Consider the following 11,845-nt stretch of genomic DNA (forward strand, 5'->3'; position numbering starts at 1 on the left):
CTACTACTACTACTACTACTACTACTACTACTACTACTACTACTACTACTATTACTACTACTACTATTACTACTGCTACTACTATTACTACTACTACTACTATTACTACTACTACTACTGCTAGTACTACTACTACTATTACTACTACTACTACTACTACTACTACAACATTACTCAGTCTACTAGTACTACTACTAGTACTACTACTAGTACTACTACTACTACTACTCAGTCCTGCCTGCAGCTGATCAAAAGATAAATATCTGATTCACATCGGACAAAGAAGTTATATTGCCATAGTCCCAGTCAGTCTTACGTGCACAGATAACACCAGCGTCTTCATGGTGTCCACAGTTGTGCTGTCCCCAGCCCAGGTTGAAACAATACTCCAGTTTTATTTCACTGCCCGTACAGTCCACGTTGTCCAGCAAGATGGGACCCGAGCCGTAGCCGAAGAAGGCCAGGATCTTGGCGGCGATGACGGGACCACATCCCAGCTGCCTACACACCACCTGGGCGTCAGGCAGCCCCCAGTCGTCGTCACACACCGTGCCCCAGAGGTCTCTGTGGAACACCTCCACGCGACCCTGGCAGCTGCTATTACCGTTCACCACGCGGATGATGGGACGCTCTGGAGGAGACACACAGAGAGGCACATTCTTCACGGAGAGATTTATCAGGTAAAAGGTGTTACTATGCTTCCTTGTTGCACAATGGCTTTAATCTAGAAATGGGTTAGAGCTCTGAATGCTGATTGGCTGACAGCCGTGGTATATCAGACCGTATAGCACTGGTATGACAACACGTGTATTTTTACAGCTCGAATTACGTTGATAACCAGTTTCTAATAGCAACAAGGCACCTCGGGGGTTTGTGGTGTATGGCCAATATACTACGGCTAAGGGGTGTGTCCAGGCACTCCGCGATCCGTCGTGCGTAAGAACAGCCCTTAGCCGTGGTATATTTGTTGGCCATATACAACACCCCCTCGTGCCTTATTGCTTAAATAATAAGCCAGTATTATAAAAACAGATATATCTGTTTAGAGTACATTAGCTAGAGATAATTCCCTTTCATTTGTCACATGGGGGGGGGGGGTGCAGCGTCACCACCACCTTTGGTTGTCGTAGCAACCGTTGTCGTTGTCACAGTAGTTGTAGTAGTGGTCTTGACTGGATCTGTTCGGTCGGTCACTAGAATAAGACGAGCAATGCATTAGAATCAGAATTGACGAGTCGGTCTACACGAGCAAGCTGATGCCTACAGTGGACAGCCGAGGGTGTCCCATCCTCTGTGAGGAGAGAGGGGGTGGGGTCGAATTAGGAATTTAGAATACCAGAATGGACATTAACCTTCTTATGATAGTATAACAGGTCAGCCATTTTGGTCAGGGAATGGGTCAACCTTGGTTTGCCAGGGCTGTGATAAAATATTGTGTAAAACAATTACATTTGAAGAATGTGTCTGCACTGTGTGTTTGTTAGCTAGCTAGCCAGACAGTTTTAGAGGAATGATTCTATAAATGGATCAAATGAACTACCCATATCCCAACATTCAATTCAAACAATACAGTCAATCCACAGCTTACACAAGTTGTAAATGCAAATACTGATATTGTATCATATAATATCAGTCACAGCTTGGAAATTTATTTTTTATTTTTATGATGGTCTTTTTACATATATTTTAAAGGTTATTTTACAGAAAATTGGCATAAAACCCATATAAGCTGTGTTTATAACATGACAATATTTTAGGTTGACTATAATTCTGTTACACAATTTCTGATACCCATCACGTCTTACTTTTATTTTCCTGCATTAGTCAAATCGGGAAATGCATCACTTCCTGCCTCTACTGCATTCAGTCCAATTAGACTGACCAAAATGGCTGCCGTTTTCACCATGTTCTGGAACTTTGAGGGTTTAGGAAATTATGTAGCCCCTCTAGTAATTTAATAGGATCTCTATGGGGGTGACTTCATTTACTTGCTCCATCACCACCATGTATTGAGTGGCACCGCTGTCTCAGATTTAGAGAAACTTAGAGATGAAACAGCACCCTCTACTGGTCATAGGATAGAGGTGCAGGTGGAGCAGTGTGGTCTGATGGGGACCACACTATTATTACATTATAATACTAAAGCTAAATAATTGCCTGCAATGCTGGCAGTCTGGAAGAATCCCCTTGCCATGGGCATTGTGGCAGTGTTCTTGGGAGGAACTGTGGTGGAGCCTGAACCTACACAGAGAGAACAAAACATGAATAGCAGACATAGTATTAAATATATTGGCAACATGAATTACAGAGAGAGAGAGAGAGAGAGAGAGAGAGAGAGAGAGAGAGAGATACAGGGAGAGAGAGAAAGACAGACAGACAGAGAGAGAAAGACAGACAGACAGAGAGAGATATAGGGTGAGGGAGACATTTTTTGTTGTTGAATTGAATTTAAAGAGAGAGAGACAGAGAGAGACTGAGAGAGATACAGGGAGAGAGAGAAAAACAGAGAGAGAGAGAAACAGAGAAAGGCTGAGAGAGATACAGGGAGAGAGAGAGAGAAACAGAGAGAGACTGAGAGAGATACAGGGAGAGAGAGAAACAGAGAGAGAGAGAAACAGAGAGAGACTGAGAGAGATACAGGGAGAGAGAGAAAGACAGAGAGAGAGAGAAACAGAGAGAGACTGAGAGAGATACAGGGAGAGAGAGAAACAGAGAGAGACAGAAACAGCTTCTCACCTGAACAGATAACCCCAGCGTCCTCATGATGTCCACAGTTGTGTATCCCCCATCCCAGGCTGTAGCATTTACTCAGCTGCTTCTCGTAGCCAATACAGTTGACGTTGTCCAGTAGAATCAGTCCTGTGCCGTAACCAAAGTAGGCGTTGGTGGTGGAAGAAACGGCGTGGCCACAGCCAATCTGCTGACACACCACCCCTGCGTCTCTCCTACCCCAGTCGTCATCACACACCGTCCCCCAGCTGCCCTGGTTGAAGATCTCCACTCGTCCCTGGCAGTAGTCCAGTCCACCAACTAACCGGATCCTACCATCTCCTAAAATATACGGGGAGGGCGGGAATCATCAGCATTCCATGTAAACTACTGTATATATGCAAAAGTATGTGGACACCCCTTCAAATGAGTGGATTCGGCTATTTCAGCCACACCCGTTGCTTGACAGGTGTATACAGTCGAGTACACAGCCATGCGATCTCCATAGACAAACAGTGGCAGTAGAATGGCCCGTACTGAAGAGCTCAGTGATTTTCAAAAATCAAATCAAATTTGAATTGTCACATACACATATTTAGCAGATGCTATTGCGGGTGTAGCAAAATGCTTGTGTTCCTAACTCCAACAGTGCAGTAGTATCTAACAACTCACAACAATACACACATCTAAAAGTAAAATAATGGAATTAAGAAATTTATAAATATTAGGACGAACAATGTTGGAGTGGCAATGACTAAAATACAGTAGAATAGAATACAGTATATACATATGAGATGAGTAAAGCAGTACGTAAACATTATTAAAGTGACTAGTGTTCCATTATTAAAGTGACCAGTGATTCCAAGTCTATGTATTTAGGACAGTAGCCTCTAAGGTACAGGGTTGAGTAACCGGGTGAAGGTCGGCTAGTGATGGCTGTTTAACAGTCTGATGGCCTTGAGATATAAGCTGTTTTTCAGTCTCTCAGTCCCAGCTTTGATGCACCTGTACTGACCTCGCCTTCTGGATGGTAACGGTGGGAACAGGCAGTGGCTTGGGTGGTTGATGTCCTTGATGATCTTTTTGGCCTTCCTGTGACATCGGGTGGTGTAGGTGTCCTGGCGTGCTGGTAGTTTGCCCCAGGTGATGCGTTGTGCAGACCGCACCACCCTCTGGAGAGCCCTGCGGTTGTGGGCGGTATAGTTGCCGTACCAGGCAGTGATACAGCCCGACAGGATGCTCTCAATTGTGCATCTGTAAAAGTTTGTGAGGGTTTTAGGGGCCTCCTGAGGTTGAAGAGGCGCTGTTGCGCCTTCCTCACCACACTATCTGTGTGGGTGGACCATTTCAGATCGTCATTGATGTGTACGCCGAGGAACTTGAAGCTTTCCACCTTCTCCCCTGCAGTCCCGTTGATATCGGGGCGTGCTCCCTCTGCTGTTTCCTGAAGTCCACGATCAGCTCCTTTGTTTTGTTAACGTTGAGTGAGAGGTTATTTTCCTGGCACCCGTCTCCCAGTGCCCTCACCCCCTCCCTGTAGGCTGTCTCGTCATTGTTGGTAATCAGGCCCTAGGACCATGGCTCAGGACTACCTGTCCTGATGACTCCTTGTGTCCCCTGTCCACCTGGTTGTGCTGCTGCTCCGGTTTCGCCTGTTCTGCCTGCGGCTGTGAAGCCATGGCCTGTTCGCTGGACATGCTGCCTTGTCCCGGACCTGCTGTTTTCGACTCTCTCTCTCTACCGCACCTGCTGTCTCTAACTCTGAATGATCAGCTATGAAAAGCCAACTGACATTTACTCCTGAGGTGCTGACCTGTTGCACCCTCTACAACCACTGTGATTATTATTATTTGACCCTGCTGGTCATTTATGAACATTTGAACATCTTGGCCATGTTCTGTTATAATCTCCACCCGGCACAGCCAGAAGAGGACTGGCCACCCCTCATAGCCTGGTTCCTCTCTTGGTTTCTTCCTAGGTTCCTGCCTTCCTAGGGAGTTTTTCCTAGCCACCGTGCTTCTACACCTGCATTGCTTGCTGTTTGGGGTTTTAGGCTGGATTTCTGTATAGCACTTTGTGACATCGGCTGATGTAAAAAAGGGCTGTATAAATAAACTTGATTGATTGATATGTCTGTGAGTTGTTGTGTCTGAGATTTGTCTGTAACATTGTTCTCCCATGCTGCTGTCTTAGTTTCGTTCCAGGTCTCTATTGAAAACAGATTTTATCTCAATGACATTACCTCGATAAATAAAGGTTACATTTAAATAATGGGGGCTTAAAATCCTTAATTGAATATCGCTCCATTTCACTATGGTAGCATTTACACAGGCAGCCAAATTCTGATATGTTGCTCAATTATTGTCTAAAGTGCTGATCTGATTGGTCAAAAGACCAATAAGTGGGAAAAGACTATTTAGTTTGGATTCCGGGCTAGATTTATCGGGCCCTTGTGAGCGTGTTGTCTTCCATGAACTTCTACAGTTCTACAAACCTGGTTGTGACTGAAGGCAAACGGACTTCACCTTTTCCCTTAAAGCAGTTTATACAGTGAATTAAACAAACCCTTCTTCAACTTATTTTATGTACATCATTTGACTGAAATTAGAGAGAAAGAAATGAACTGGATCACTTACTTAAACCTGAGTTTCTCCTAGATGAAGTGGTGGCCTCACCGAGGCGCCGTGACTCCACCACTGTTGGAACTAAGGAGAGATGAGACAGAGTTAGTAAAATAATACATTATTTTATTAGTGAGTCAACCAGGGATGTGTCTTTGTCACGCATTGACATCACATGAAATCTTTAGAAATTGTAAGGACCCTTCCTATACAAAACATAATTAGAAGAGTAATACACTAGAGACTCATCTTGTCAAGTTCCTGACGTTATTTTCCTTTTGTTTAGCTTTGTTTAGTTGGTCAGGACGTGAGCTGGGTGGGCAGTCTATGTTATTTGTTTCTATGTTTAGGTTCATTGTTATTTAGCCTTATATGGTTCTCAATCAGGGACAGGTGTTTGACGTTTCCTCTGATTGAGAACCATATTAAGGTAGGCTGTTCACACCGTTTGTTTGTGGGTGATTGTCTTCAGTGTCAGTGTATGTACCACACGGGACTGTTTAGTTTGTCTAGTCTGTTCCTGTTTGTGCGTTCTTCGTGTTCTGTAAGTTCTCATGTTCAGGTCGGTCTACGTCGTTTATTGTTTTGTAATTTCTCAAGTGTGCATCCTCAGACGAGGAGGAGAACAATCGTTACACATCTCTGGACCTCGAAGCCAGTTCAACATTTTTTAATTGTTCTCCTCTAGTCCTCTAGTCAGACCTGGGACACCAGGTGGGTGCAATTAATTATCAGGTTTTAGCGGTTTTACACATACATGTTATTCAATCATTGCACCCACACTACTCGTCCGCATCTGCGTAGCCAGGCGCTATAATAGAACTTGGTTCTATTTGTGACGCTTGATGCTTTGCAAGTCCTGGCTCTCCAATCTCCTCATTGGTTTTTAGGAGCATGTTACCCACGTGCCATCTCCTCATTGGTTTTTAGGAGCATGTTACCCACGTGCCATCTCTGTCACGCCCTGGCCTTAGTTATCTTTGTTTTCTTTATTATTTTAGTTAGGTCAGGGTGTGACATGGGGGATGTTTGTGTGTTTTTGTCTAGTCGAGGGTGTTTGTAGTGTCTAGGGGGTTTTGGTAGAGTTTATGGGGTTGTGTTCAGTGTAGATGTCTAGGTATGTCTATGGTTGCCTGAGTGGTTCTCAATCAGAGACAGCTGTCTATCGTTGTCTCTGATTGGGAGCCATATTTAAGGCAGCCATAGGCATTAGACAGGTTGTGGGTAATTGTCTATGTCTAAACGTTAGTAGCTTGTGTCTGCACTTTCGTTTTGTAGCTTCACGGTTGTTTTTTTTGTTAGTTTGTAAAAGTGTTTCGTTTCGTGTTCATCTTCTCACAATAAAAAGGAAGATGTATTCGTATCACGCTGCGCCTTGGTCCACTCTTTCCACAGAAGACGATCGTGACAATCTCCTCATTGGTTGTTAGGAGCATATACCCTTGTGGGTGATTGAAAGATGAACTGAGGTCCACACTCCAGTCTAGTTGGTTGTAGTAATGCATCTTAAAGTTAAAGTCCGAAGAAAAAGAAGCCTGAAGGAGGAGAGATGACTAGAAACGTATTCGGTTTACCATTTTATCTGTGGATTACTTGTCGGAGTAGAGGACCTTGTGCATTTCAGGTAAAATAACAACCCAATGTTTATATCCCAGGACAAATTAGCTAGCAACAGCAAGCTAGCTAGCTAAATTGCCATAAATGTTTGCTTATCGACCTGTCCCCAATTAATGATTAATATAATTGGTTCAGAGTTAGTTTTGAAATTTCAACCTGCGTGTCCTGATCACTTCTGGTGTGGGGGAACAAAATCAACATGTGCGAGATGGTGTACGCAGACACACGCGAGCGTGAAGTCTGGTCAGCGTGTAAGAGTTACATACCCCTGGACTGGAGTATTATAAATATACCTCAATGAGCCTTACCTTTGCATGTGACCGATACATCCTCGTAGTGGTAACAGTTATGGATTCCCCAGCCCAGACTGCCACACTGTCCCAGGTCTGTCTCCCCTCCTTTACAGTCTACGTTGTCCAGCAAGATGGGCCCCAAGCCCCGGCCGTACTCTTTGATGCTGCCCACCGCCACAGCCAGGCCACAGGCCAGCTGCCGACACACCACATTGGCATCTACCATGTCCCAGTCGTCATCACACACCGTACCCCACGTTCCGTTGTGCCACACTTCCACACGCCCCTCACACCGGTCACGCCCGTTCACCAGACGCACTGCAGAGACGAGACAATACATCACTAGACACACTGCAGAGGAGAGACAATTTGATATCATCAGACCCACTGCAGAGGAGAGACAGAGACAAATGCCACATGGTCAGAGGAATCAACAATCAGCACCACTGTCTTCCCTTTCACTCTGATGCCGATGTCATCAATGTGACCCAGTGTGTGATGACGTCATATTATCCTGTCGGGAGGCTGTATCTAGATCTAGTTTTCTTATTTTATCACTGTAAGTGAAGAAAATCCTCCACCAAACCAATTCAATCCATATCATTTTACTGGCTGGAAACTGTATGATTTCTTTCTGTATAATACATGTGCCACACAGCATGGATCAAAACGGAAGTCGGGGCAAGCACATAACAGGCCCACTGTCTGTTGGACATTATACTCGTGTGTGTTACCGTCTGGTAATAGAACTCTCATATAATGATAGTTAATAGCGACAAGAATCCTTTTTTGACTAGCTCGTCTAATCCTTTCCACTGTTCAATTTAAGAAACAGAATAAGACTAAGCAAAGCCACATGACTCCACTGACTAGTGTGGGATGGTGAGAGAGAGAGAGAGGGGGGAAGAGAGAGAGATAAGGGGAGAGAGAGAGGGGGGGAGATATATAGAGAGGAGGAGAGAGAGATAGGGGGGGAAGAGAGAGAGGGGGGGATGATATATAGAGAGGGAGAGGAGAGAGATGAGTAAGGGGGGAGAGAGAGAGGGGGGGAGAGGGGTATATAGAGAGGGAGGAGAGAGAGATAGGGGGGAGAGAGAGAGGGGGGGAGATATATAGAGAGGGAGGAGAGAGAGATAGGGGGAGAGAGAGAGAGGGGGAAGATATAGAGGGGTGGGGAGGGGGTAGAGGGAGGGGGAGAGAGAGGGAGGAGATATAGAGAAAGAGAGGGGGGAAGAGAGAGAGAGAGAGGGGGAGAACAAGAGAGAGTAATTGAGGTGGATCAGGTAAATTGAGAGCAAAGGGAAGTGACCTTGTTGTAGTGTGCCCAGGGTGCTGATCTCTCTCTCTCATTCTCTCTCTCTCTCTCTCTCTCTCTCTCTCTCTCTCTCTCTCTCTCTCTCTCTTTCTCTTTCTCTTTTTCGCTCTCTACAAGTTAGATAATTTGTCATTCATACGTTGGATGTGAACATGTATTTGTTGAACGTGGGTGTGTTTCAGACCGACAGAAGGTGGGGTGGATGTGGTGAGAGTTGGCGGGAGCCCAGCAGCACATTGCCTACCTTGGGAATGCGTTGTCTTCATGGAGGTTGTCGTCGTGGTCCCATTGGCTGGGAAAAAAGACAGAGAGGGAGGAGAGAGAGAGAGACTGGTCAAATGATTTGTTGAAAGGAGGTCCTTGGCCCTCCATAGTACTGTACTCCGTCTCTACTATGTCTATTTCCTGTAATATGAGACACAGCTTGACAACGCAGCAGGAAGCTTGTTTAGACCATGTACAGTGGGGCAAAAAAGTATTTAGTCAGCCACCAATTGTGCAAGTTCTCCCACTTAAAAAGATGAGAGAGGCCTGTAATTGTCATCATAGGTACACTTCAACTATGACAGACAAAATGAGATTTTCTTTCTCCAGAAAATCACATTGTAGGATTTTTAATGAATTTATTTGCAAATTATGGTGGAAAATAAGTATTTGGTCACCTACAAACAAGCAAGAATTCTGGCTCTCACAGACCTGTAATTTCTTCTTTAAGAGGCTCCTCTGTCCTCCACTCGTTACCTGTATTAATGGCACCTGTTTGAACTTGTTATCAGTATAAAAGACACCTGTCCACAACCTCAAACAGTCACACTCCAAACTCSACTATGGCCAAGACCAAAGAGCTGTCAAAGGACACCAGAAACAAAATTGTAGACCTGCACCAGGCTGGGAAGAATGAATCTGCAATAGGTAAGCAGCTTGGTTTGAAGAAATCAACTGTGGGAGACCACTGATAATCTCCCTCGATCTGGGGCTCCACGCAAGATCTCACCCCGTGGGGTCAAAATGATCACAAGAACGGTGAGCAAAAATCCCAGAACCACACGGGGGGACTTAGTGAATGACCTGCAGAGAGCTGGGACCAAAGTAACAAAGCCTACCATCAGCAAGGGCATTGAAGATGAAACATGGCTTGGTCTTTCAGCATGACAATGATCCCAAACACACCACCCGGGCAACTCTTACCCCCAACACCCCCCTTCTTCGCCTCCCCATTCCTTCCAGCTCTATATAATCTTCACTTATTAGCCCAAATAGAATACAATCGCTGAGCTGCCAACATATCGCTCCTCATATGCTCTTACTCTCCCTTACCCACCAATCCGCTTAAAAAGTCCTCCCCCACCTCAAATACCTAAGCCCCCCCTCATTGCACCCCTCACCAATTCACACATTCATTTCATTACCACGGACCCTCCTCACCTCCCTCACATTATCTTAACCTCCCCTTCCTATCATAACCACCACTTTAAGACCAAAAGATTAATCCCCCGCCCGCACGCAACACCCAGGCCCCCTCATACAATCTATGTAGACTCCATTATCCTGCGTAAAACGCGTACCTTGACTCCGTCTTCACCCCCGGACTTTTCACCGCGTCGCTTATTAACACTCATCCCCTGGACGGTGCACTAATCATCTACAATGGCCCTCCGACCATCCTCACTCACATCCTTTCGCCTTGCTCACTACGTACTTTACTTTTACTCCCCTCCATCTCTTAGTACATCTACGGTCTTACGCTACATCTCCACTATCACTACCCAAGCCCGCCATCTCACAATTTGACACCCCTTCACAACTACTGCTTCCTCTTGTCCTCCCACGTATTTCACGTTCTGACCAGTGTTATGAACACTCCTTCTTCCTCCACTCGTCATCCTACTTATCCTTCTATCAAAACACAACGGAACCCGAATTGCCTCACGCACATATTTCTCTGGCTTTCGCCCCCTCAGTACACTACCCCCTCCACAGCACTATCCATAGCTGACTTACTACGAAGTCTCCTGACCTCACGCCCCCTCATAACTAAGCTCATCTCCAAACCCCATCACGGCCATTCCCACAATTTCGTATTAGCTTCGAAAAGATCGAACAGGCCCATTCCTCTATAACACACCACGTATCTGCCCTTCTCCCTATCTATGTCCCAGCCATCGTCACTTCGCCTACATCTCCTCTCCCCTCTCTGGACTCCTATTCTCCCCTACCAACCACAAACAAACCCACCACCCGAAACATTATCCTGCCAACTACCACTCCATAGTATCCCGGTTAATACCGGATACTAAACGTATACACTAGTATCGCGATTCATCCTCCGCCCTAACGAACCCCCTTGCAAGAAGACCATTCATGGGCCCTTAATTGAATGCCGCACATCTGCTAGACCGCCACGCCCCCACAATCTTCACTCGGCAACACACACAACACTCATTTTCCCTATGCATACCCCAACCTCCGCTTCTTTATTCCTAGACCCGCTCCACCACCCCTCTGTCAGCCGAACCACACCAACATCCGTTTCACGCATGATCCAAGTACGCTCTACTCCGCTTTCATTACCCATCTCGCCTTGACTCCATTATCTCTCTTCTCTATATGCTCATCCCGCCACCAGATCACAATTTACACTAAAGCCGGCCCTACTTTATACACCAGCTCTTACCCTCACTGTCTGACTCCTGCTCACTTCAGTACTCTGACTTCCCGGATACGATCCCCCCCTAAAGCCTATCTTACACTACGCCCATATCTTCGCGACATCTCAAAAACCCTCCTCTCTTGTAGTTGACTAACTCACCGAGAGCCAATCCCCCCACAATGGGTCATGTAACCTCTACCCTCTATTATCAGGCAATCGCGACCATCCCCATGCCACCACCCGCCCCACCTTCGTATACGGCCACTTCATCGCACATCCGCTCACACATGCCAATCCGCGACCCACACGCTCCCCTAATACCACATCACTTCACCTTCCTACACCTCGCTTCCCGCCCTCACAACTACCAATTGTTTCAGCCCAAAACTCCGTCTACATGCCCATAAGCAGCCACCCCACTCTACATGCCATATCCTGCCCCCCCATCCTTTCCAACACATTAGCACTTACCTAGCATTTCTTCGTCCCATCCGCCATGACCCATCACACCTATTGCATCATCGCCTCTCCCCTCCAATCTGGTCACCTCTACCACCAGTGCTCAACTCTGAAATTACTAATCCATCAATTCGTCCTATAAGCCTTGCAACTCGATGCTACCTTAACCCAGTTTCGGCAC

General features: G+C 46.0%; 1 protein-coding gene across 1 annotated transcript in view; it reads right to left on the reverse strand.

The window, feature by feature from the left end:
* Positions 1-11,494, reverse strand: part of LOC112070314 (scavenger receptor cysteine-rich domain-containing group B protein-like) — a 21,893-nt gene extending 10,399 nt beyond the window's left edge. The window contains exons 1-8 of the mRNA XM_070438913.1: positions 11,455-11,494; positions 8,800-8,847; positions 7,256-7,558; positions 5,346-5,414; positions 2,737-3,051; positions 2,158-2,241; positions 1,116-1,193; positions 317-631 (exon numbers count right to left, since the gene is read on the reverse strand). Of these exons, the coding sequence (XP_070295014.1) occupies positions 317-631; positions 1,116-1,193; positions 2,158-2,241; positions 2,737-3,051; positions 5,346-5,414; positions 7,256-7,558; positions 8,800-8,847; positions 11,455-11,494 (1,252 nt within the window). The remainder of the gene's footprint in view (positions 1-316; positions 632-1,115; positions 1,194-2,157; positions 2,242-2,736; positions 3,052-5,345; positions 5,415-7,255; positions 7,559-8,799; positions 8,848-11,454) is intronic.
* Positions 11,495-11,845: the final 351 nt, after the last annotated feature.

The sequence above is a fragment of the Salvelinus sp. IW2-2015 genome, unplaced genomic scaffold (assembly GCF_002910315.2).
Source record: "Salvelinus sp. IW2-2015 unplaced genomic scaffold, ASM291031v2 Un_scaffold1286, whole genome shotgun sequence".
Lineage (NCBI taxonomy): Eukaryota > Metazoa > Chordata > Actinopteri > Salmoniformes > Salmonidae > Salvelinus > Salvelinus sp. IW2-2015.